A 24,824-nucleotide genomic window follows, 5' to 3' on the forward strand; every position below is an offset into this window, starting at 1 on the left:
TTCTTGCTGTATCTTGCAGAGTGGTGAAGGTCGATATTTTAACTGTGTAAGAAGCTGTTATCGCTCGCTTCAAACACACCAGACTTCATTGACAAATGCAGTAATTTTACCTTGCAGAACACAGGAGTTATTGGTGTAGTTGCTGTGACTTTGGTGTTTTAACATGTTAGTTTGGATTTTAACCAACCTTTTAAAACACCAGAGTCACACAATAACACAACAAACTAAATGGCGGAGGCAGCAGCTGACCAGCAAGTCTTGTGTTCAGGGAGGTAAAATTACTGTTTTTGTCAGTGGAGTTTGGTGGCTTTTAAGGGAGCAATAAAACTTTGTCTAAAAGGGCTTTATGACAATGTCAAGAGGTGAAATTATTCTAAATGCAGTGTACACTTAAACTGGGGTTGTTTTATCCCCGTCCATGTGGGGACTCCTGCCTGCTTCTCCATACTGGAGGCGTGCCGACCGTCATCTACTGTCGGTAATACACCGACTATGGAGAGGGACCTCACATAACCCCACTTAAAAAACTCCAAACTATCCCTTTAATACCAGGAGACACGCTGCCGCTGTGCAGTGGAAACAATCAATCTCCAAATTTGGTGATTTGACCTTTTTCAGACAAACTGGAGGATTAAGTGTTCCCTAATGAGATGAGACATTAATCCTGCCTCCTAAATCAAATGAACGATGTGAAAACCCTCTGGATTATCAGTCGGTCACTGATGAGTGAAAACAGACCCGTGTTTATTTGCTCATACGTGGTTTTCTTACAGCGTGTAAATAATACAGTTTCTACGACATACTCACACATATTTAAGCTTCATTTTACTTCATATATGAATGAAGAGTAGTTTAATACTGAATGAAGCAGCAGGTTTGTTTGATCGAATCTGATCTTCATTTTGTCTTTTGTTTGTTTTTAGGGTTTTTTCACCATCAGTAAACTTTCACTTTTGCTATTTGAAGTGGATTCAAAGTACAATTTGACAGTGAACGCTGCCCTGTGATGAACATGGTCAGCTAAAAGTGATGGAGAAATGACTCAAATGTGATTAAAAAGAGATCATTTGTCAGCCCTTGTGTTTTTTTCGCCGTGCTCTGCTGCCCCCAAGTGGCCAAACACTCCTTTGATGCAGCTTTAAATATAAAATGAGACATATTTTATTGTCAAACTCGACAACAACATAAATATTCAGAGGATAAGTGGCAGTGAAAGAGATGTGACTTTTTATTTCATGAATATTAGATGTGGGAGGGAATATTTGATTAAGCTTCAGGAGGAGAGCCAGAACAAAACAGGAAGAGAGGCGATAGATTCTCCAAAATAAAAGCACGAGTGTCTGCGTTTCATGTCTCGTTTTCACTTAAATCAGCACCGTTTCACAGGTATGTGCAGGTATACAAAGAGATGCTCTGAGCATGAGCAGGTGCTCAATATCAAGATGACTGTCCTCAGTGCATCTGTGGACATTTATTCACCTGAAAGAGAACTTCAGTAAATTCCAGGTGCTGGAATACACCTGGAAGTCCAACATGCAGTAAAGACATTGGCTGTTATCACAAAATCCACTTATTCAGGTAAACTAGTTTAAACATTTAACATCAGGGCTGCATCTAAGTAATACTTTCAGTTTGTTTTTTATTAATCTGCCGATTTTCTTTCATGAATCAATTAAATCTATCAGTAAAATACTTAAAAACAATAAGTTCCCAGAGCTTATGGGGAAGAATTCAAATCAATTGTTTTGTCTAAAACACAAATAAATTAATTTTACCATCAAATTGGATGAAAACAGGAAATCCTGACGTGAAGCTGATGGTGGTCCACATTTGTCTCAGTGGTTGAAAAACGACCCACAGGATGCATTGATTATTGAAATAGCTACCAATTAAACCCCTATTGATGAGCCAGTCAATTAATACAGTGATCATTTGGCTCAGTATAATATATATTGTATCTGTATATTGGTTTAATTTACTACACTTTAAATACATCCTGAAAATATAAGTATGGAAGCCCATGTCTGCCAATATGATGGGGAGAAAAATCCTGTAAATCTTTATTTAGTGACAAAAGTAAAGAGTTTAAATACTAACTCATTATCTTGAGAAGGTTTCTCATTACTTTGAGATGATAAGTCGTTATTTTAAGGAGCCCGTATCCGAATAAACATACCCTTATAATTATTTAGATTTAAGTTTTATCGAAATAATGGCTCAGAGGATCTTTATTTTTATCACACTGGCGGAAATGAGCCTCCAAATATCCAAACGATAGAAAACGCGATCAGTTTTATTTTGTAAAGAGCCGTGTCTTTGTCGGGTTTTATTTTGAAAGGGTCCGCCGGATGTTGCGTGTGGTGTCGTGTGTAAACTTGACACCCAGTCCGCGCGCTGGAGCATCTCGGTGAGGCATTCACGGCCAGGAGGGAAAACCTGCGGGAGCGTCAGACAGACAGCAGCGCTGCACGCCAGCAAAGTGCTCAAAACCCCGAGATCCCACTGATACATCCGCGCGGGGATTCACCTGTAATCTAGTCCACCTGGAAGCCAAAACTCCTGGAATAAAAAGACTCAAAGAAGCTGGACTTTTCTGGAATATCCACACAGGGAATACTTTGCCAGCTCCTCGGAGTTTCCCTCAAACTGCCACCGTGGTCCGTTAACAGTCAGGGGGGAAAAGTTTCCGGCTTATTTCGCTTCAAACGGGTGAGTGTTGTTTTGAAAGGGTTCGTTGTCGGTGCAGTGATGACTTTAGGAGGACGGTGCTCACAAAGACACTTAACTAACTTGGGTACAAAGGTCGGCGCTGGTGGCGGAGGTGACGGCGGAGCTCTCTCTCCTCTCCCGTGTGTTTACACGCCAGACTCCTGCCACGATCTGCCCGTTTCTGCGCTTCACGCCGCACTCCGCTCACATATCTTTGATCCGGCGTGATTTATCAGAAAATCAGCTTGATATTTGAACAGTGGAGGCTTTTATGTATCTGAAGAAACACATCTCCAATTCGGCTTACTTTGGCATCATCAAGGACGTCTTGAATTCAGAGAAAAATCAAGTTACAATTGGACCACAGAGTTTGCGAATCTGCGCCCCCGGTGTGCGTAATTTAATCCAAGTATTCAGTGTGGAAGTTTCAGCAGTGCTTTTTAGGGCTGTAAATGTCTCCGAATTGGAGACCGACTCCTATAAATTCAAACAAAACCTGGAATCCTTTCTTTTATGTGTGGTGTTGTGGTTAATGAGCATGGGAATACAGAATTCCTAACTTATTTAAGGGAGTCTGACACATACAATATGACAATATATCTCTATCTCATGGCATTGTGCAAACTTTTGGTGTTGTTGGTAAGTTCACAGTGCAAACACACACACACACACAGCTTCACAATCAGACAGGCTGCCACAGTAAGTGGAGAGATACTTTTTTCCACCATGAATCACTCCAACTTTACTTTAAGTAATAACTGTCAAGTGATTCTTGTTTGTGAGCAATAAAATGGTTTATTCCTCTCCACTTTGGACCTCTTCACTGGGACAGACCCAGAGTCCCTGCAGTGTCAGGGTGAAATTTATGAGTATTGTTCCTCTTGTCATGAATGCAGTGAGCATACAAAACGCCTGAGGGAGGTGGAAGAGAAAGGGGGACATGATGGGTGGAAATGGGGATGACAGCTCTGCTTACGCCCTGCGCTGCTCTGTGGCTGCCTGGTTATGTAATGAAAGGAGTTGTAACCAGGAAAACAGTGCAGGGCCACACCAGCGTTCCTATCTGGAGCGCCTGCAGACGCTCTCTCTGTCTGCACAGCAGTGCTGCTGTGGAGGCCTGGTGCTGCAGCAGCCTTCGTGTTTTCATGCAGAGGTCGGGGCTGTCAGCGGGGATGTCAGTTATCTGCAAGAAACTGGAGCAGAGATGAAGCTCCGGCTAACTCTGCCAACTTTGTTCCCCTTATATCTGGGAGTTGTGCCTGGTCACTGGGCTGGAAGAGTTTAAGTAGCTGTCCTGCAGTTAAAATGGAGTCGATGCATGGCCAGAGCGGGTATATATTCTGCCACAGAGCCCCGAGGGGAGCAGCAGAGCAGGACGAGTCAACCGAGAGCCACGCAGGGCCGAGGCTCAGGGGCAGGTGGTTCCTCCAATCAGCTCCTGTGCTCGGCTTTGAAAGTGTGAAATAACTGAGTGAAGTTTGGTACGAAACCTGCTTCCCCCATCGGTGTTTACACAGCAACCCGCAAGTGGATCCCTCATGAGCTGCTTGTGTTTGAAGGTCCGCTGAGCTGTAATTAAAGGAGGTGAAACAGTCCGTCACTGTGGTCACACGGTCCTGAGCTCACCTGTCACAGGTGTGTGTGGCCTGTTTGCAGAGGAGGAGGAGAACTAGGAAGTATCCCTATATAGAAAAGTGATAGTGCACCGTGAACATACAAGTAAAAGTCCTGCTCTGGAAATGTTCCTCCAGTAAAAGTCTGAGAGTCTAATGAGGAAAAAGTGTCTAAAGAGTTAAAGTAAAAGTCCTGGGAGCAGTAAAGTGTCTGTCCTAGATTCTATCAGTAGATTATTGATCCTCATCACTGATGGAAAAGCAGGATTTCACTGTTGGAGCTGCTTGGAGCTCATTTTGAACTATTTAGTATCAGACTGCAGCTGATGATTCTTTTCATTCTGGATTCATCTGCTGCTTATTTCCTCCATCAGTCCACTGATTGATTGGTTTGGAAAGCCTGTCACAAGGTCAAGTAGATACACTGGCAGCAGCGTTTCTGTATTTGGTTGATTTCTTCTCAATGCAGCTCCTGTTTTGTCAAAATGGTGAAGATGTTTGCTTCATTTGCGTCTGATTTGTCTCTCCATGTGCCTTTAACCCTGGTCCTCTGTGTCCTCATCCTGGTGTTTAAATGACTGGTAGGTAGTAAAAGTGTTGGAACTGGTCCAGTAGATCACCTCAGCCAGCAGACACCAAACGGGCTGCAATGGCTGCAACGTGATCCTTTGGGACAACTGCACCTGATCACAGTAGGTCCACTAAAAGAGCTTGTTTGATCCACTGACAGGCTCAGAGTGTTATTCTAAGTGTGTGACAGCATCATGGAAAGGATCCCTACAGAGAGAGACCTGGAAGATCCTTTTGGTTTAACCACAAACAGCACACACACCAGACTACATTCACTAAAACAGGGATTTTAGAGAACAGGACACAGGAGCTGCTGCTCTGCTGCTGCCTTGATTGGTGACTTTGTTTGTGCTATTATGTGTTAAACAAATGTTGTGTTGGATTTTAATTAACCCATAATGACACAAACAAACCAACTGATTGAGGCAGCGATGAACCAACAACCTCCATATTCTGGAAGGTAAAATTACTGTTTTTGTCAATGGAGTCTGGATCACATTGCAGCCCGTTTGGTGTCTGCTGGCTGAGGTGATCTACTGGACCAGTTCCAACACTTTTACTACCTACCAGTCACTCAGACACCAGGATGTGGACACAGAGGACCCAGTTCTCCTTAAAGTTGCAGTACACTGAGCTCTCAGGACTATCGTAAGAGTTCTGCAACAAATAACTAATGATGCAGTTACACAACACAGTAAAACCAGAGAGCGGTCACTGGCACCTCAAAGAAACAAATCATGTGACCCGTGTGCTCAGCCAGACTGATGTGATTCACCTGAAGCCAGCTGATGGAAACAGACCCCTTTCACTTTCTGTTTGTCTTCTAATGGTGTGAATGTAATGAATCACTGTGTGGCTGAATAGTTAGTGAAATAAGTTGGAGAGATCCTGGTTGGTTTGTGTAGCTGTACTGAACCTCCACACTCAGCAGACAGGAGAGCTGCTGTGGCTTCAGTGTGGGGGGGTCTCACAGATGAACTGATCTGGTTTTCTCATTTCTTTTCAGTCTGGACCTCCTCCTCCTCTTCCTCCTCTTCGTGTGAGCAGGACGTCGAGCAGCCGGTTCTCCGTCTCTGCGGGCTCAGAGGAAATAAGATCCGAGCCGTCTGTGTTTGCTGCTGTCAGCTGAGCGCCAGAGACAGGAAGTGGAGGGTCTCACCTGAGGCAGGTCCACGTCTCCGGCGCTCAGCATGAGGCTCTGAGGAGGATTTGAGATTTGAGCTGGTTGAAAGACGAAGAGGAGGAGGAGGAGGAGGAGGAGGAGGAGGGAGCATGGGGAAGGAGCAGGACCTGCTGCAGGCGGTGAAGAGCGGAGACCTGCTGTCCACTCAGAAGCTGCTGTCCAAACTCAAGACCAGCAGGAGCAGTGAGTACACCTGAACCACGCTTTTATTCTGAAATATGGCGCCAATCTGGGGTCACCTGGTCACCTGCTCAGGGGTCACCTGGTCACCTGCTCAGGGGTCACCTGGCTGCGTGGGATGTGGTTTGAGATCCTCGTCTCGTCTGTTTAAGCTCTGAAAGCGCTGAGGGCTTGTCTGAAATTGTACTTAAAGGGTCGTTCTGGTGTTTGTTTTGTTAAACATCTTGGCCCTATGTGTTCATATGCTGGTGTCTTAAATGACTGGTAGGTAAAAAAAGTATTGGAATTGGTCCATGTCCCATATGTTGCTGTCATCCTTCACTGTGATTGGCTCAGCTGTTTGAGTGCAGCGATGTGATTGGCTGAGAGCAGACCCGGGTCCTATTTCTACATATTTTGGTCTCTAAAAGTGTTGGAACTGGTCCGGTCGATGGCCGCAGGCTGGGATCTGGAGGGTCTTTGACTTTATTATTCTTTACGTCGTTTGTCTGCGAGCTTCATGAATGTGTTCGGTCCACAGAGAGGCTGCTGCTCATTGGTCCTCACCAGTCACCTGACGGTGGACTGTACAGGTAGGAGCCTCGCTCTGACCCCTCTCAGGTGTCTGTACACCGCCACAGAATGACCGACATCTGAGCCTGATGGGCGTCTCCACTGAAAACCAGAACCCAACCATATAGATCTGAAGTGTCGTGTCCCTGTGGCTGGTTGGAAGCAGCTTCCACATGACGTGAAGGCAGCAGCGGAGGATGCGGCCCTCCCTCTGTCTGAGCTGTCAGGGTGGAGGCGTCTCCTCGGCCAGCTGACGGGCCCGTCCTGCTCCCTCGGGGACTTCCTGCGGACCGTCACGTGACCCCCACCCATTGTTCTCCACCGCAGCACGCCCAGTCCGCCACCTCCAGCGTCACACGAGAGCCTTTTCACCATTGTTGCAGCTACATGCTCGGGCTCTCTGGCTGTTTTCTCCCCCAGGAGCAGAAATATTTCCACTTTTCTGGGAAGTGTTCCTCTCACTGCAGCCCCACCAGCCCCCTCCTCCATGTTTCCACACATTTCCTCTCATTTTTACAGACACGTTTGACCCAAACTCCTGACATCTGGTGCTTCACTGTCCCCCCCCACGCCCAAACGCTATCACCCAAATCACAAGGAGCTCCCAGATGGTGCCCCGCCAGGATTAAAGGGAATTATACGTGGGGGTGGAGGTGGTGGTGGAGGTGGTGGTGGGGGGGTCCAGCTCTGTTCATCAGATGCAGCGGCATCTCATTCTCATAGCTGTGCTGTTTACAGTCGGCTCTCTGTGACTGAGCTGCTCTGTTCAGTCAGGACTTAACGAGCTAATCTCATCACTCACTTTAGCCCTGAGACTGAACTGTGTTTTACCTGAAGTCTATAGTGTGTGTGTGCTAGTTAGTCAGTGTGTTAGTGTGTAGTGGAGGTCTATAGTGTGTGTGTGTGTGCTAGTTAGTCAGTGTGTCAGTGTGTAGTGGAGGTCTATAGTGTGTGTGTGCTAGTTAGTCAGTGTGTCAGTGTGTAGTGGAGGTCTATAGTGTGTGTGTGTGTGTTAGTCAGTGTGTCAGTGTGTAGTGGAGGTCTATAGTGTGTGTGTGCTAGTTAGTCAGTGTGTAGTGGAGGTCTATAGTGTGTGTGTGCTAGTTAGTCAGTGTGTCAGTGTGTAGTGGAGGTCTATAGTGTGTGTGTGTGTGTTAGTCAGTGTGTCAGTGTGTAGTGGAGGTCTATAGTGTGTGTGTTAGTTAGTCAGTGTGTCAGTGTGTAGTGGAGGTCTATAGTGTGTGTGTTAGTTAGTCAGTGTGTCAGTGTGTAGTGGAGGTCTATAGTGTGTGTGTGCTAGTTAGTCAGTGTGTCAGTGTGTAGTGGAGGTCTATAGTGTGTGTGTGTGCTAGTTAGTCAGTGTGTCAGTGTGTAGTGGAGGTCTATAGTGTGTGTGTTAGTTAGTCAGTGTGTCAGTGTGTAGTGGAGGTCTATAGTGTGTGTGTTAGTTAGTCAGTGTGTCAGTGTGTAGTGGAGGTCTATAGTGTGTGTGTGCTAGTTAGTCAGTGTGTAGTGGAGGTCTATAGTGTGTGTGTGTGCTAGTTAGTCAGTGTGTCAGTGTGTAGTGGAGGTCTATAGTGTGTGTGTGCTAGTTAGTCAGTGTGTTAGTGTGTAGTGGAGGTCTATAGTGTGTGTGTGTGCTAGTTAGTCAGTGTGTAGTGGAGGTCTATAGTGTGTGTGTGTGCTAGTTAGTCAGTGTGTTAGTGTGTAGTGGAGGTCTATAGTGTGTGTGTGTGCTAGTTAGTCAGTGTGTTAGTGTGTAGTGGAGGTCTATAGTGTGTGTGTGCTAGTTAGTCAGTGTGTTAGTGTGTAGTGGAGGTCTATAGTGTGTGTGTACTAGTTAGTCAGTGTGTCAGTGTGTAGTGGAGGTCTATAGTGTGTGTGTGCTAGTTAGTCAGTGTGTCAGTGTGTAGTGGAGGTCTATAGTGTGTGTGTGTGTTAGTTAGTCAGTGTGTCAGTGTGTAGTGGAGGTCTATAGTGAGTGTGTGTGTGTGTGTGTGCTAGTTAGTCAGTGTGTCAGTGTGTAGTGGAGGTCTATAGTGTGTGTGTGCTAGTTAGTCAGTGTGTCAGTGTGTAGTGGAGGTCTATAGTGTGTGTGTGTGTCAGTGTGTAGTGGAGGTCTATAGTGTGTGTGTGTGTCAGTGTGTAGTGGAGGTCTATAGTGTGTGTGTGTGTCAGTGTGTAGTGGAGGTCTATAGTGTGTGTGTGTGTTAGTTAGTCAGTGTGTCAGTGTGTAGTGGAGGTCTATAGTGTTCCTGTTGTTCTGGATCAACATGTTCTCTGTCTTTCTTTAGTCTCCTCTGATGAACAACATGTCTGAAGTCTTTTCTCACTCATTCTGCTTCAGTGACTTCTGGAACCTTCTAGCTGAGGTTGGACACATTTTAGGGACATGAAGCGTCTGAATGACGTCACCAGAAGAAGAAACGGCAGCGTTTAGAGCTCAGAGGGTTAAACTAGATAAAGACTTTATTTTAACTAGAAACACTTGATTCATATAAAAGTGGCTGTTGTTACGATAATGTCTTCACACGCTTGTTGAACCGTCAGTGTTTTTGGGGACAGAAACTAGATTTACCAGATTTCTTCATTACACTATTTGAAATACTCACACATCCACTCCTTTTAGTTCCTCCACCCTTTGCTGACTTGGACCTGTTACTCCAGGCCAGTGTTTGGGCTCCTCTGTTTGCATGCTAACTAGTTTTGCTGTGCTCTCCATTGCAGCATGTAGTACCCAGGTGTTAGTCGACTCAAGAGGTGGACTAACTTCTTTGTTCCCCAGAAGCATCCCAGTCTGGGAGTCGCTGGTTTAAGACGCACATTGTTTCGCAGAACAGTTTCTGGAAATATCTTCAGAGTGTCGTTAAACAGCTGTGTCTGTACATTACAAGTCTTTACTTCAGAAGCTTCATCACAGCTTAAAAACATATTTTCTGATTTAAAGTCTATTTAAAAGGGCAGAAATTGGGGCGGATTTTTAGGCATTTAAAGCCCAAAGAGAAGCCTCCCCGGCTCTAACGTGCCATCTGTGTTGTGGAACAGAAGTGTGCCACAGGAGGCGTTATTATTGACCCGCCGGAGGGATGCTTGGTGCTGAAGCTCATCAGCAGCCCATTATTGGAGCCTCGTAAACCTGTCGCCTGGCTATGAAAAGCCGGCCGTTGAGAACGGAGACAAAACATCGAAAGGCGTGCTGGAGAGTCCTCTGTCGGCGGGGGAGGGAGGGGGGACACCACCCTGGATGTCTGCTGCCTCTCCACACACTGGCTCAGACCCAATCTGTCTCATGTTTTATTCAAGAAGTTTGGGTTCAAACTGGTCTCAGCCAATCATCCGCCCTGTGAGCGCGGCTGGCAGAACTCCTGCTTAAATACAGGCCGTTTTACTCTGCAGATCCTCTCAGTTCCCCCTTAAATGTCTCTCTCACCTCAAAGTCTGCCTTTGTGGATCAGTGCCTCATGTATTAACCTCAAAAATTCATCCTCAGAGTCTCTCTGAAAGTTAAACCCAGACTAAAACCTGGGAGAGACGCAGGCGCTGCTCTTTCACTACAGTCTCAGCAGTAAAGTAGGCGGTAGAAGCTAGTGCAGAATATAGCATGTCAGTTAAGTCATGATAAATAGCTTGAATCTCAGTATGACATTTACAGTTAGGCCGTTAGAGAGGTGCCGATCGGTCAGTCGACCAGGTCGGCACATCTGGAACTCCAGCCCACCCCTTTCTGGGGGTGTAGACTTATTAGCTAGCTCGCTGTTTATTAGCTCACAGGCTCGCTAACACTCTCCTGTCCTGCACGTGCTGCTGACATCAGGCTGCAGCTGCTATTATTTAATTCATTAAAGTAAGACTGGTTTGGCTAAGCTAAGCTAAGCTAACACAGGGTCAGTCACACAGGTGGCTTATGGCTGATGAGCAGCTAGTGTTAGCATGTAGCGTTAGCTTGTAGCTTGGAGCCGTAAAACCCTTCTATCAGGATCTTTCTCAGGACCTGGTGGGAACAGATCAGAGATCAGCGGTGGGGGATTAAACCCTGGTTGAACCAAGTACACAGCATCTCTTTGGCAGAGCGTTATTGATTTAAACTGGCTGGAGACAAGGGCTTGTTTTCCCCCAGACGAGGACATGAGGATGAGCGCTCCTCTGGATGACGTACTGCCGATGTGATCTGTGAAATGTCTCTCCAACTGTGTTGATAAGAAGTTGTTTCTTAATTCTTGAAGCAAACATTTGCTCGCTGTGGCTCCCCCAACACGAGAGCATGATGCAGATGCACATGTTTTCTACATGGAAACATTAGAGAAACACTGATGTGTCAGCTGGAGCACTTCAGCAGGAACCAGGACCCGGTGGCCTTCAGACACCTGCTCCTGGTCCACGGTCCTCCTTAGTTGGTGCAGAACTGTGTGACTGCCATGGGGAGAAGTCTAGACTCACCTGCACACAGGTGACCTGCCGCCTGGACGTAGCTCTGATCGTTCTGACAGAACGGGACATCTGAAGACGTCACCTTTGGCAGTGGGGATTTATAAGGAGCTTTTGTCGTCATGATCTTCCCCAGATGTTTTTCGCCCTGTTCGGAGTGATTTCCTGCTCGGAGACGCTCGATAAACACAAACTCTGCCTTTCTGCAGCAAACCTTTCACAGCTCCCCGCTTGCTGTCATGTATCGTGGTTTTCCTGCTGACAAAAGCGGAAAAACGGAGTCACTTGACACGGCTCGTATGTAAGTGGAACATATTGAGGGATTCACACCCTCGCTGTTCCACCGGCAGTGTGAAGAAAACCCAGAAACGGGACGCTTCCCTCTCAGAACGTGTGCCCCGCTGTGGGAAAAGGTCAAGTAAATACAGGAGACTGTTTGTTCAGCCAGTCAGTCGCTTCTTACTGCGAGTGTTGGAGGAGTTTAGCGGGACTCTGCCGCTCTGCCTCCACCTTCATTTGAAAACAGCAAACTCTAAAGTGGGGGGATAATGAGGAGGGAAGTTTCCACTCTCCTCCAGACGGCCCACATTTGAGGGAGAGTGTTAAAGCCTTTCAGACAGTCCGTGAAATTCTGCCTCCGTGTTGAGCTGATGGTGTTTGTCTGTCAACTCTGCTGTTGGTGTGTTAAATGTTTAATTGGTGTGTGTGTGTGTGTGGTTGTGTGTCTGTGTGTCTGTGTGTGTGGGTGTGCGTGTGTGTGTGTGTGTGGTTGTGTGGTTGTGTGTGTGTGTGTCTGTGTCTGTGTGTGTGTGTGTGTGTGTGTGTGTGTGTGTGTGTGTGTGTGTGTGTGTGTGTTGGGGCTGAGGGCCCCTCAGGACCTCTGGCAGTCTGTCTTGACTCTGATGGGATGTGAAGGAAGACGTACTTTGATTGCTTTGGTTTAGCTATGGGCCTGTTTTCATCAAGACGAGTTAAACTGGGACTAAAACCATTCTATCCTCAGAGGAAGTTAAACTGGGACTGAAACCAGGAGTTAAACTGGGACTAAAACCAGTCTATCCTCAGAGGAAGTTAAACTGGGACTGAAACCATTCTATCCTCAGAGGAAGTTAAACTGGGACTAAAACCAGTCTATCCTCAGAGGAAGTTAAACTGGGACTAAAACCAGGAGTTAAACTGGGACTAAAACCATTCTATCCTCAGAGGAAGTTAAACTGGGACTAAAACCAGTCTATCCTCAGAGGAAGTTAAACTGGGACTAAAACCAGGAGTTAAACTGGGACTAAAATCAGTCTATCCTCAGAGGAAGTTAAACTGGGACTAAAACCATTCTATCCTCAGAGGAAGTTAAACTGGGACTAAAACCAGGAGTTAAACTGGGACTAAAACCAGGAGTTAAACTGGGACTAAAACCAGGAGTTAAACTGGGACTAAAACCAGGAGTTAAACTGGGACTAACCCTTGTGAGAGCTGACCACCCGATGGCTGTGGGTGCTGGATCCCTACTGGAGGCCGGTGGACCCTGTGGAGTGTGTTTTCTCTGAGCTGCTGCTGCTCTCACACTCGTTCTCAGCTCTCCTGATTCTCCATATAAACAGCCTCCCCGACATAATTAGATTGGTCTCTTCCAGAATAACTCTCCTCACGTCTCACAGAGGCTTTGAAATGAAAACGAGACGATAATGAAGGCGGTCTGAGGCCATGTCCTGTGTGTGTGTGTGTGTGTGTGTGTGTGTGTGTGTGTGTGTGTGTGTGCAGCAGAGTAATGGCTGCTGGTGTTTTTCTTTATTCGGTGCGTTATGTAATGGAGGTTCTGCACGCGGCTCTCCTCTCCTGTTGGTCGGCTTCTCAAGTCTTTGCTTTTTGTCAGTGCGGCTCAGACGTCACATGACCGAACAGATGTGTGTAAACACCTGTGATGGCGCCTCTCTGAGGTCGCTGCGTTTCCACAACAGATTCACTCTGCTCGACCGCTTTTGGTTTACTCACAGCATTCACACACACACACACACACACACACACACACACACACACACACACACACACACACACACACACACACACACACACACACACAGCAGACTTTGAGGGATAAGGTCCTGGACTCATTTCCATCATGAGTCCCTGATGTTTTCACGCTCCACCAAACATTTATCAAGACAGAGACACACATTCAGTGTCTAGCATTAAAGGGTAACTCCACTGTTTTTAAACCTGGCCCCTATCTGTTCATATTCTGGTGTCTGAGTGACTGCTAAGTACAGAAAGTGCTGGAATTGGTCCAGTAGATCACCTCAGCCTGCAAAGTAGGTCCACTAAAAGTGCTTGTTTGATCCACTGACAGGCTCAGAGTGTTATTAACCTCAAACAGCCGTTCTATCGCTCTCTGCACACACACCAGACTACATTCATTAAAACAGGGATTTTAGAGAACAGGACACAGGAGCTGCTGCTCTGCTGCTGCTGTGATCAGTTAGTTTATTTGTGTCATTGTGTGTTGAATAAATATTGTGTTGGATCCGAGTTCACCAAAAACACTAAATAGTACAAACAAACCAACTGAGTGAGGCAGCGGTAGACCAGCAACCCCTGTGTTTTCCCTCAAGGTAAAATTACTGTTTTTATCAATGGAGTCTGGATTACGTTGCAGCCAATTTCACGGCTACGAGCTGGGGCATTCCAACACGTTTTGTACCTACCAGTCATTTAGACACCAAAATATGTACAAATAGGGCTAAAGTTTAAAAAGTTTGGCTTTTCCCTTTTAGATGTAGTAGAAAAGTATATCAAGGAACAAACATTCACACCTTTTTTCTCTGGTGTTGTAGTCGCCTAAAGATATCACAGGCAAGTATCACGTCTGAAAAGATTAGTCGATTTCACAGAAATTCATCCGCAGCCATCTTGATAATCGATGGAAACAGATTCTCAAAAATGGGAATTAAGAGTAAAGATCAGTGAGATCAGAAATAATATCTGTTTGTTATATATGTTCAATATATGTTTGTGAACCTGTGCAGAAACTCAGGTCAGTGAATGAGTCCCAAAGCCCTGGAGCTGCAAAAATAAAGTGGGTGTCTCCTTGAAATTGGAGCATGAGTGGTGGAATGAAATTGACTGTGAGGTTACATAAAGACTGAAGCTCTGAGCACAGATGGGAGAGTCTCATCTGAGCCCATGTACGTTCAGTCAAAACCTTCTGTCCAGTTGGACCCAGCAGCTGAAACCCAGAATCCTCTGTGGCAAAGTCTGTAAACTAAATGAGGGTAAAGAAGTTCAGCCTTTCTGGACAAAACTCTCATTTTGTGCTCTTAAGCAGGCCGTCTTGTATCTGACTTATACGTTTTGATTTGCCTCTGACTATGTATGAAGACTGTTTCCCACCACTGAGCATGCGAGGAATTCAGAGAGCACTAATTTAGGTCAGAATTGTGGTAAGATGCTAAAAATGGGGTTATTTTCACTCAGAAAACTTGGCTTGTGCATTTTTAAGTATGTTAAAGTCCAGAGGCGGCTTATTCCAGCACCTTCACACTGACAGAAGGCTTTAAAGGAGAACTCTGGTGTTTCTCCCCCTGGGTCCTCTCTGTCCACGTCCTGGTGTCTGAGTGACTGGTAGGTAGTAAAAGTGTTGGAACTGGTCCAGTAGATCACCTCAGCCAGCAGACACCAAACGGGCTGCAATGGCTGCAACGTGATCCTTTGGGACAACTGCACCTGATCACAGTAGGTCCACTAAAAGAGCTTGTTTGATCCACTGACAGGCTCAGAGTGTTATTCTAAGTGTGTGACAGCATCATGGAAAGGATCCCTACAGAGAGAGACCTGGAAGATCCTTTTGGTTTAACCACAAACAGCACACACACCAGACTACATTCACTAAAACAAGGATTTTAGAGAACAGGACACAGGAGCTGCTGCTCTGCTGCTGCCTCCATTAGTCAGTGTGTTTGTGTTATTGTGTGTCACACACATGTTGTGTTGGATCTGAAGTTGCTCTATAAAACATCAGAGTTACACAATAACACAAACAAACTAACTGATGGAGGCAGCAACAGACCAGCAGCTCCCGTGTTCCTGTGAGGTAAAATCACTGTTTTTGTCAGTGGAGTCTGGTGTGTTTGCAGAGAGCGATATAACGGCGCTTTTAGTACCTACCAGTCATTTCACACCCCAAATATGTACAAGTGTGGCCCAGGTGTAAAAATCACGGAGTTCTCCTTTAAGAAGAGCAGCAGCTCAGCATGACGTCTGACTTGCAGCTGTGGACTAAAAGTTTCAGTTATTTCTCCCTAAAATCCCCAGAGCTGAGTCTGTGCCAGCCATTGTCCGAGCAGCAGAGAGTGTTTGAATGCAGAGGGAAGAATAGAGGCGGTGATGTCATGGTGTCGGTATGTGGACCCCATAGCGGTACCTTCGATCCCCCTTTCTGAGGCTGGAATTTGACTCCAGTGAAACACGGCGAGCGGAGAGTTTCCTGAAGTTTTCAGCGGATGGCAAAGACAGAAAGGCGAGCGAGGCCTCGTGGGTGCTGCCAGCAGACTCTGGCTGCTCTTTTCCCAGAGAGGCTTTAAGACGACTTCAAACAGAATCTCACTCAAAGGCTGAAGAAGAAAGTTTCTGCTGTGGAAGTGAGGAGGGATGAGAAAAGCCCGAACCCCACGACTTTAGTTTAGTAGTTTTTGTCACATTTTAGTCCTTTGGTCTCAGTTTTGTTGCACATTTTCATGTTTTCCGAGCGTGGTTAAAGGTGTTATTCTCCTCCATCGCTGCTCCTCAGATCCTGCTCTAATGTTACAGATCCTCTGGCTGTCCTATTGTTTTTACATGTCATGGTGCTTTTATAAGTCATGGAAATTTAACTTTTTAGTCACGGAAAAGTCCGGGAATTTCACATTTGCCTCAGTGAGAGTCCTGCATTTGGTCGATGTGCAGAAACTAAATCAGCAACTCTTTTGACAAACAAACCGTTGATAAATTATTGTGCTGGTGTTTGTTCAGCGCTGCACTCTAGTTCTTATTTTGATTTTTATGTATTGATAAAAAAAAATCAGTAGATTTCATCCCACTGTTTGTGTTTCTACTTAGTTTTAGTCGATGAAATGAAAGAAACTCTGCTGCAGTTCATTTGTCTCCTTATCTCTGTTACTGTAAGTGGAGGCGGGGTCCGCCGCACCCTCCCAGGCTGGCTGCCAAACAGGCATGCCCGGTCACATGCTGGAGGCTGGAGGCGGGGGGAGGTGGGTGAGGGTGGAGGGGGTGTGGTGCTACAACTGTCCACAAAGATGGAGGGTTTTGTCTGTGGGGAAAGGTCCATTATGGACGGAGGAACAGGCGTGGAGGCGGACTCACATCCCCCTGAACAGTATGTTCAGAGTGCCGAGCCGCCTCTTGTTTTAGGTTCAAATAGAAACAGGAACACACAACACACACATCACCGTCCACCCGGAGCCTCTGAGGGGGCAGAACAACACTCAGGAGGCCTTCCACAACATCGATGGGCTCCGTCTGCTCAACACGCCGCTTAGTTTGAGAGACAAAACTTCTAACGTGCTTTTTAATTTAAAGCCTTTAAAGTCGTAACTCCTGATAGTTAGTTAGAAACACGGAGCTGCAGCCTGCAGGAGTTCAGCACTTTGAGCTGCTTCACTGTAAATCATGTGAACTGGTGCCACACATGTTTAGAGTCCAGGTGTTTTTTCCTGCTCTTCCATCATCGGCCTCCTTTCTTTCTGTATGATACGGAGGACAATGGTCCCACTTTTCAAACCTCCAAATATTGTTTTTTGTTCTGTCAAAGTTGCACATTTGTGCCTTAATGATGCAGTGCTTCACTTCTAATGCATCTTCCATTGAAGGTGCTTTTAAAGCGTGGCCGTATCGGTCCATATTCTGGTGTCTAAATGACTGCTAGGTGTCCAGTAGATCACCTCAGTAACAGCCCCTACATCGCTCTCTTCAAACACACCAGACTCCATTGACAAAAACAGCTATTTTACCCTCCCAGAACACAGGAGCTGCTGGTGTGCTGCTGCCTCCATCGGTTAGTTTGGTTGTGGCGTTGTTTTTAAAGGGTTAGTTTGGCTAGTTTGAACTGTCCCCCGCTGCGTGAGATGTGTTCTGTGAGATAATTTCAAGTCATTTAGACATCAAAATATGATACAATACAATTATTCCTTTAAATGAATGGAAGTGAATGGCAGTCTGGAATGGTAGAAGATCGGTCTCGGCCATCTCTCCACTGAATCTCTGTGATGTTTACAGAAACACAGCCATGTTTCAAACGCCCCTAACAGACGATAAAACCAGAGTCTTATTAGATTCCTGGTGTTGCTCGTTGATGGATTAGTGATGCTACAACACAAACTTTCACTCTTTTGTTGCTCCACCTCACGTTTCTTTCAGCAAAGCTCCGGCTCCACTATAATTAGCACCGGAGGAAACTCCCAAAGAATTTATAAAGAATTTACAGGTTCATTTCAGTTCCTTCAAAACAAAGAATCAGTTCTCTGCACCAGTGCAGGCTTGATGTCTGCCTGTTGGTACCAACATCAAAGCTAAGATTTACTTTGGGAAATAGAAACACAGTTTTTTTATTGAACACAAGAAGCCAAAGTTCTCATATTTTAAAAGTTGCTGAAACAAAACCTTTGCCTCAATACAAAAGCTGACAAAAGGAGTTTCATCCGCATGCAGTGCCGTGGATTAACAATTGCATTTTCCACAAAATTTCCAGAGTTTAAAATATTCAGGCAGCAGTGTTATCTTTGCTCGTTTCTCTGAATCACATCAAATCAAGTTAATTCATCACAGTCATTTACACAGTGCAGTGGATTCATTAGTGCAGCCGATGTGAAGAAATTCAGATTGTTTCCTCCCCTTTCTCCCTCTTTTCTGTCTCTCTTTAAATGGCTGCAACGTGATCCTGTGGGACAACTGCACCTGATCACAGTAGGTCCACTAAAAGAGCTTGTTTGATCCACTGACAGGCTCAGAGTGTTATTCTAAGTGTGTGACAGCATCATGGAAAGGATCCCTACAGAGAGAGACCTGGAAGATCCTTTTGGTTTAACCACAAAGGTAGTGTGTTGGTGTTATTGTGTGACTTTGGGGTTTTAAAGTGTTTGTTCAGATCCAACACAATATTTTTGTAACACACAAACACACTGACTGATGGAGGCAGCAGCTCCTGTGTCCTGTTCTCTAAAATCCCTGTTTTAGTGAATGTAGTCTGGTGTGTGTGCTGTTTGTGGTTAAACCAAAAGGATCTTCCTCTGAACAACTGTAACAGTGATATTGTCTGATAGTTTTCTAGCCTTCGTCTTCAGACTTCCTCTACCTCACTTGGCTTTGGTTCCAAGCGCTCTGACTCTCGATCCACTTGTAGACATTAACTCTTTTTCTGTGAGCTGGCCGTTTTCTGTTGTTGTTGTGGTTGTTTGTGTTGCAAAAAAGGGACAAAAAACCTGAGGTTTTATTCTAGGAAAGTTTTTAGCTGTTATCGTCGGCTCCAACATCAAACTGGCACTTTGGGTGTGTTTTAAACCTTCGGCGTGAGTATTATGAGATTAAGATGCTAAGCTGTTATTGCCTGCTCCGGTCAAAGAAAGAACAAGTCTGATCCGTTCATTCATCAGCAGCTCTCAGACCAAACCTGCTCCAGAGCAGCTCCCCGCTTTAGAGAGCGAGCCTGCCGTCCTGCGGGACAACCTGCCGCTCATTAGCAAGCTGGTCCAGGACCAGACCGTCTGCGGACCGTTAGCTCCCATTAGTCCTGCCCTGCGGTCAGACCCATCGGTGAGGACCCGGTCTGTCTCCCTGTGTCCTCTGCTGGGTCCTGGTCTGAAGGGTCCCCGTCAGCGTTTCCACAGCCGAGTGTGAATGAAACGGCTGTCAGCAGCGTCCAGCTGGATCAACACACACAAACACCTCCTCTGCTCCCTCCTCACACTCCTGAAACACTCCCACCCTTCACAATAAAAGCATGGACCTGCAGATGTGATGCAGACTCCCCTCGCTGTGGTCGAGCTACTCAGAGGGAAATATATCAAATGTCTCGTTAATGTCTCGATTTATATTGAAGCAGTTTAATGTAGAAACGGTGCTCGGCTCTTTTTCTAGAGAACTGACTCAAAGATTCTCTGGTTCCAGTAAATAACATGAAAATATCACAATGTCAGTGATGACAAGAACATAAAATCAGAACAGCCACAAAAAACAAGATTTGGGATGATAAATGCAGGGAGATATCTGTTTTGTACATCTCAAATCTAAGTGATGAATCGGGTTGTTGATTGACAGAAGACTCGTTCACAAGAATCAAACCTGCCATTTTTAAAATCTGCAAACAGACTGGGCGTTTTTATTATTTCTGAGAACGAGGTAAATGAGTCGAGTCGAGTGGAGCCAAGTAGGTACTAGTGGAAACATGCCGTTACTGTCTGCGAAGACCTCTGCCTCTGATTGGTCAGTGAGCAGGTAGCCCCGTCTCACTTCTTCATACAGACTGATACCGACCAATCAGAGGACGCTTCTTTATACAGACTGATACCGACCAATCAGAGGACGCTTCTTTATACAGACTGATACCGACCAATCAGAGGACGCTTCTTTATACAGACTGATACCGACCAATCAGAGGACGCTTCTTTATAGACTGATACCGACCAATCAGAGGACGCTTCTTTATACAGACTGATACCGACCAATCAGAGGACACTTCTTTATACAGACTGATACCGACCAATCAGAGGACGCTTCTTTATACAGACTGATACCGACCAATCAGAGGACGCTTCTTTACAGACTGATACCGACCAATCAGAGGACGCTTCTTTATACAGACTGATACCGACCAATCAGAGGACGCTTCTTTATAGACTGATACCGACCAATCAGAGGACGCTTCTTTATACAGACTGATACCGACCAATCAGAGGACGCTTCTTTATAGACTGATACCGACCAATCAGAGGACGCTTCTTTATACAGACTGATACCGACCAATCAGAGGACGCTTCTTTATAGACTGATACCGACCAATCAGAGGACACTTCTTTATACAGACTGATACCGACCAATCAGAGGACGCTTCTTTATAGACTGATACCGACCAATCAGAGGACGCTTCTTTATACAGACTGATACCGACCAATCAGAGGACACTTCTTTATACAGACTGATACCGACCAATCAGAGGACGCTTCTTTATACAGACTGATACCGACCAATCAGAGGACGCTTCTTTATAGACTGATACCGACCAATCAGAGGACGCTTCTTTACAGACTGATACCGACCAATCAGAGGACGCTTCTTTATAGACTGATACCGACCAATCAGAGGACGCTTCTTTACAGACTGATACCGACCAATCAGAGGACGCTTCTTTACAGACTGATACCGACCAATCAGAGGACGCTTCTTTACAGACTGATACCGACCAATCAGAGGACGCTTCTTTATAGACTGATACCGACCAATCAGAGGACGCTTCTTTATAGACTGATACCGACCAATCAGAGGACGCTTCTTTATACAGACTGATACCGACCAATCAGAGGACGCTTCTTTATACAGACTGATACCGACCAATCAGAGGACGCTTCTTTATAGACTGATACCGACCAATCAGAGGACGCTTCTTTATACAGACTGATACCGACCAATCAGAGGACGCTTCTTTATAGACTGATACCGACCAATCAGAGGACGCTTCTTTATAGACTGATACCGACCAATCAGAGGACGCTTCTTTATAGACTGATACCGACCAATCAGAGGACGCTTCTTTATACAGACTGATACCGACCAATCAGAGGACGCTTCTTTATACAGACTGATACCGACCAATCAGAGGACGCTTCTTTACAGACTGATACCGACCAATCAGAGGACGCTTCTTTATAGACTGATACCGACCAATCAGAGGACACTTCTTTATACAGACTGATACCGACCAATCAGAGGACACTTCTTTATACAGACTGATACCGACCAATCAGAGGACGCTTCTTTATACAGACTGATACCGACCAATCAGAGGACACTTCTTTATAGACTGATACCGACCAATCAGAGGACACTTCTTTATAGACTGATACCGACCAATCAGAGGACAAAAAATGTTTTTTACAAATGTTTTTTGGCAGAACGTCATGTCTGAGGTCGTGGTTTGGGGGGGTCAGGTGTGAGCTGAGGTCAGGTTAAGGTTTGTCTGTCTTCATGAATGGATGTCAGTGCATTGTCCTAATAAGGATGGCTGCACATGTGTGTGTGTGTGTGTGTGTTGGGGAGGTGTTGGGCTGTAACCTGTCCGTGACTCGCTGTCAGAGGAAGACGGGGGCGTGCATGGGGGGTGGGTGCAGTTATATGTGTTGTGTTGACAGAGGCTCTCGAGGCGTGGAGCAGCTCTCAGGAACAAAGCCAGGACCTGGAGCAGGGCCCCCTTCTACACTTCCTCTCCCAATGCAATTGTTCCACAGAGCGGGAGGCTGAAGCATTGTGTCAGCCCCCCTCGCCCTGACCCTGACCCCGACCCCCCCCCCCCCTCCCCCTCCCCCCCAGTGGGGAACCTCAAACTCCCAGAGTGATGGACTGACAGAGCCGACTGATTGATGTGGTCCAACTCACTTTCTGACGCGTCACAAACCAAGCGATGAATCAGTGCTGTTCCAGCTCCTCCCTGCTGCTTTGTTAAAGCCACATTTATCAGCAGGCTGATAACACACACACACACACACACACACACACACACACACACAGCAGAGCCGATAAGACCGGCCTGAACCTCCAGACATCTCTGAGCCACCCGACCCAGCCGGCGCTCCACCGGCTGCACAGGAATGTAAACAGCACGTTTACCCTTTACGAAGACTGAACCTGAGAGAGCACACACACACACACACACACACACACACACACACACACACACACACACACGTGTGCGCTAGATGCAAACTCTGCTGTGAACCTCAGAGAACATTTGCATATTCAGACACAGGTAAAGTGTCTGAGCACTAATGAACTTGTCTTTAAAACACATGGATCAGTTCTAACAGTTATTTCTGTAACTGGTTCATCCACCTGATATTCTCTCCATTAATGGATTCATTGTTCAGGCTAGCAGATGTCAGGTGGCACTTCTGCTTAAAAAACAGGTCCCTAATTATGAAAATATGTGGACAATATGTTTTGTCACTATTTAACCAATTAAAAAACAAATAAAATCAACGCAGCGTTTCTCATAAATTCTGCAGGTTAAATGACCAAAAAAAAAGAAGATATTTTCCTCACAGAAGGTTCAGTGAAGCCAAAGCAAACACATCCTGCAGGTTTTCTGTCCACGGGAGGTTCGGCTCTGGTTTCCCTCCTCAGGCGCTGAGAAGTCCAGCAGCTGATCAGGTCTCCTCTGACAGCTCTGTGTGTGTGTGTGTGTGTGTGTGTGTGTGTTTGAAACTTAGACCTGCTGATAGTAGTCATTTAAATGACTTTAAATCACCGCACAGCCAAACTTAACTTCTTTTCAGACCAAACACAAGTGAGCTGTGAAAATAAACTGCACATCAAACCTGTCGATCTCTAAGAGCCACGCTGGACTTCTTCCTACTGTGAATGTTGGATGCCCACTAAAAACAAGGCAAACCCGCTCTGGTGTGAACCTTTAATGTTTTGGTGGAACATGCATAACACACACATCTGTTGCGTCCCCGGCGTGTGGGGGCCGATAGTGATGTCTAACACACACCTGGTGGACACAGCGCACCTGTCCAGGTCCACGAGTCTCTCTCCAAACTAGAAAACACAGCCGATGTCAGAGCTGTCGCCCCGTGGACCATCACAGGGTTAGGGTTATGTTATGATAAAAGCGTCCCCTGTGCGCCTCCAGCCGCTAAACCCTGCTCCGTCTTTCACATTTGGCCCCCTTTATGACATCATAAGGGGATCTGTTGATCATGTGTTTCCCGTCCCACCTGATCACAAATACCATCGTTAATGAAGTCGTGTCTGCAGCGGTCGTGGTTCGGCTCAAAGCTTTTTAGTGACCAGAAAGGTGACGACCACAGAACCAACAAAGCTTATATTCAGCCCCCCGTGGCTGCAGGAGGAACCTGATGGCTTCATCCAGTCATTTATTGGTGAGGTTTGACAGTCTGTCTTTGTTTGCTGAAAAGACTTTGAAGAGAGTGTTTTTACTGTGACTGTTTGACATGGTGTGTTTGTGTTGTCCAGAGTCAGCAGATAAAACCAGGCTGGGTTTGCATCTGTGTGATTGTGGTCCAGTTTGGCTCTGGGGGAGAGGGTTGGGGGAGGGGGTATGTCTCTGAGCCGGAGGACAGGCCGAAGGGGCCCACGTCCTCGTCCTCGTCCCACAGAGCAGATAAGACAGGAGAAAAGCTCGTCTTCATTCAGTCAGCAGATAAGAGGCGGTCGTGTGTTTGGACAAACTCTTCCCCAGCTTCCTGTGTTCCTGCGCCAGGTTCTCTGAAGGCCACGGGGGAGGACGGGGGAGGACGGGGGAGGGCTGCTGATTGGTGCCCACAATTCCCTCTGCGTCTTTAAACAGAGCCACTATCTGTGAGTGAGCCCATCAGGTCTGGAGGCTGTGCAGCCCAGGCTGTCAGGGCGAGGACGACGCCTCCGTCCAGGCTTCTTCTTCTTCTTCTTCTACCATAAAATGTGTTTTCTTTCTGTAACTTCCAATATCCAGCTGCACAATAGTCACACTTCCAGATTTTCTGGAGTTAAGAGTTCTGCTGGCCTCCTTTTGACCCCGTCATGAAGTCTGACAGTCACTTTTATTTATGACATAATGGCCCTAACTCTCCTCATGGGGCTCTGCAGGCTGTACAGTGAAATACCTCTGCCTTAAAGCCTCCCTTCAGGTGAGGGGAACCTAAAACTGACCTCCTCAGTGGATCCAAATGTCCACAATAGTAATAAATGATCATCACCGCCGTCTCTAAATGTCAGAAAGTGAATCAGTTTATGACGATACGAGACAGACGAAAGAGAATCTGAGACAAAACAACGTTTGAAGACTTCGCCTCAGACTCTTTGTAGGTTTATTTAATGTTTTGTGACCATTTATACTTTGTTTAACAGCACAGTTTGTATTTACTGCCACTCGGAGTCAGTAACGTCCTGAATCATTGCTGGTGAAATCACAGAGGAGCTTCGGGGGGGAGACCGTTGTTGTGTCCACATACTTCTGGCCACGTTCACCTGCAGCATCATGTGACCTTCCTGTGCCGTGATGCTGGGGAAGGAGGCTTCAGTGCGTCTCTATGAACCAGATGAAGACGTGTCTGGTTTGTTCACGGCTGCTGGTGAAGGCAGACGTTGTGTTTACAGACTTTCAGATGTCGGGGTCGGACCTCTGCTGTGCTTCTGACTGCGGTGTGTTTGGAGGACGGCCAGCGTCCACGATACAGAACGTATATTTAGCGCAGAGCTGCTGCTCGGCCTCTCCACGCTCCACCACAACGACAGGACAGCAGCTGCCGTGTCGTCCCGCCACTCGAGCTTTTACTTTTGTTGGAAATGTAGCTGAAAAACAAAAAGTCGTGCGAGGCGTCGCCTGCAGACGTCTA

At 46.3% G+C, this 24,824-nt stretch overlaps 1 protein-coding gene across 1 annotated transcript in view; it reads left to right on the top strand.

Annotated features, from left to right (window-relative positions):
• The first annotated feature begins 6,050 nt into the window (after positions 1-6,050).
• LOC139216150 (caskin-2-like) overlaps positions 6,051-24,824 on the top strand; it is a 64,849-nt gene continuing 46,075 nt past the window's right edge. The window contains exon 1 of the mRNA XM_070847196.1: positions 6,051-6,258. Within this exon, the coding sequence (XP_070703297.1) occupies positions 6,165-6,258 (94 nt within the window). The 5' untranslated portion in view covers positions 6,051-6,164. The remainder of the gene's footprint in view (positions 6,259-24,824) is intronic.

This window comes from Pempheris klunzingeri, chromosome 17 (assembly GCF_042242105.1).
Source record: "Pempheris klunzingeri isolate RE-2024b chromosome 17, fPemKlu1.hap1, whole genome shotgun sequence".
Taxonomy (NCBI): domain Eukaryota; kingdom Metazoa; phylum Chordata; class Actinopteri; order Acropomatiformes; family Pempheridae; genus Pempheris; species Pempheris klunzingeri.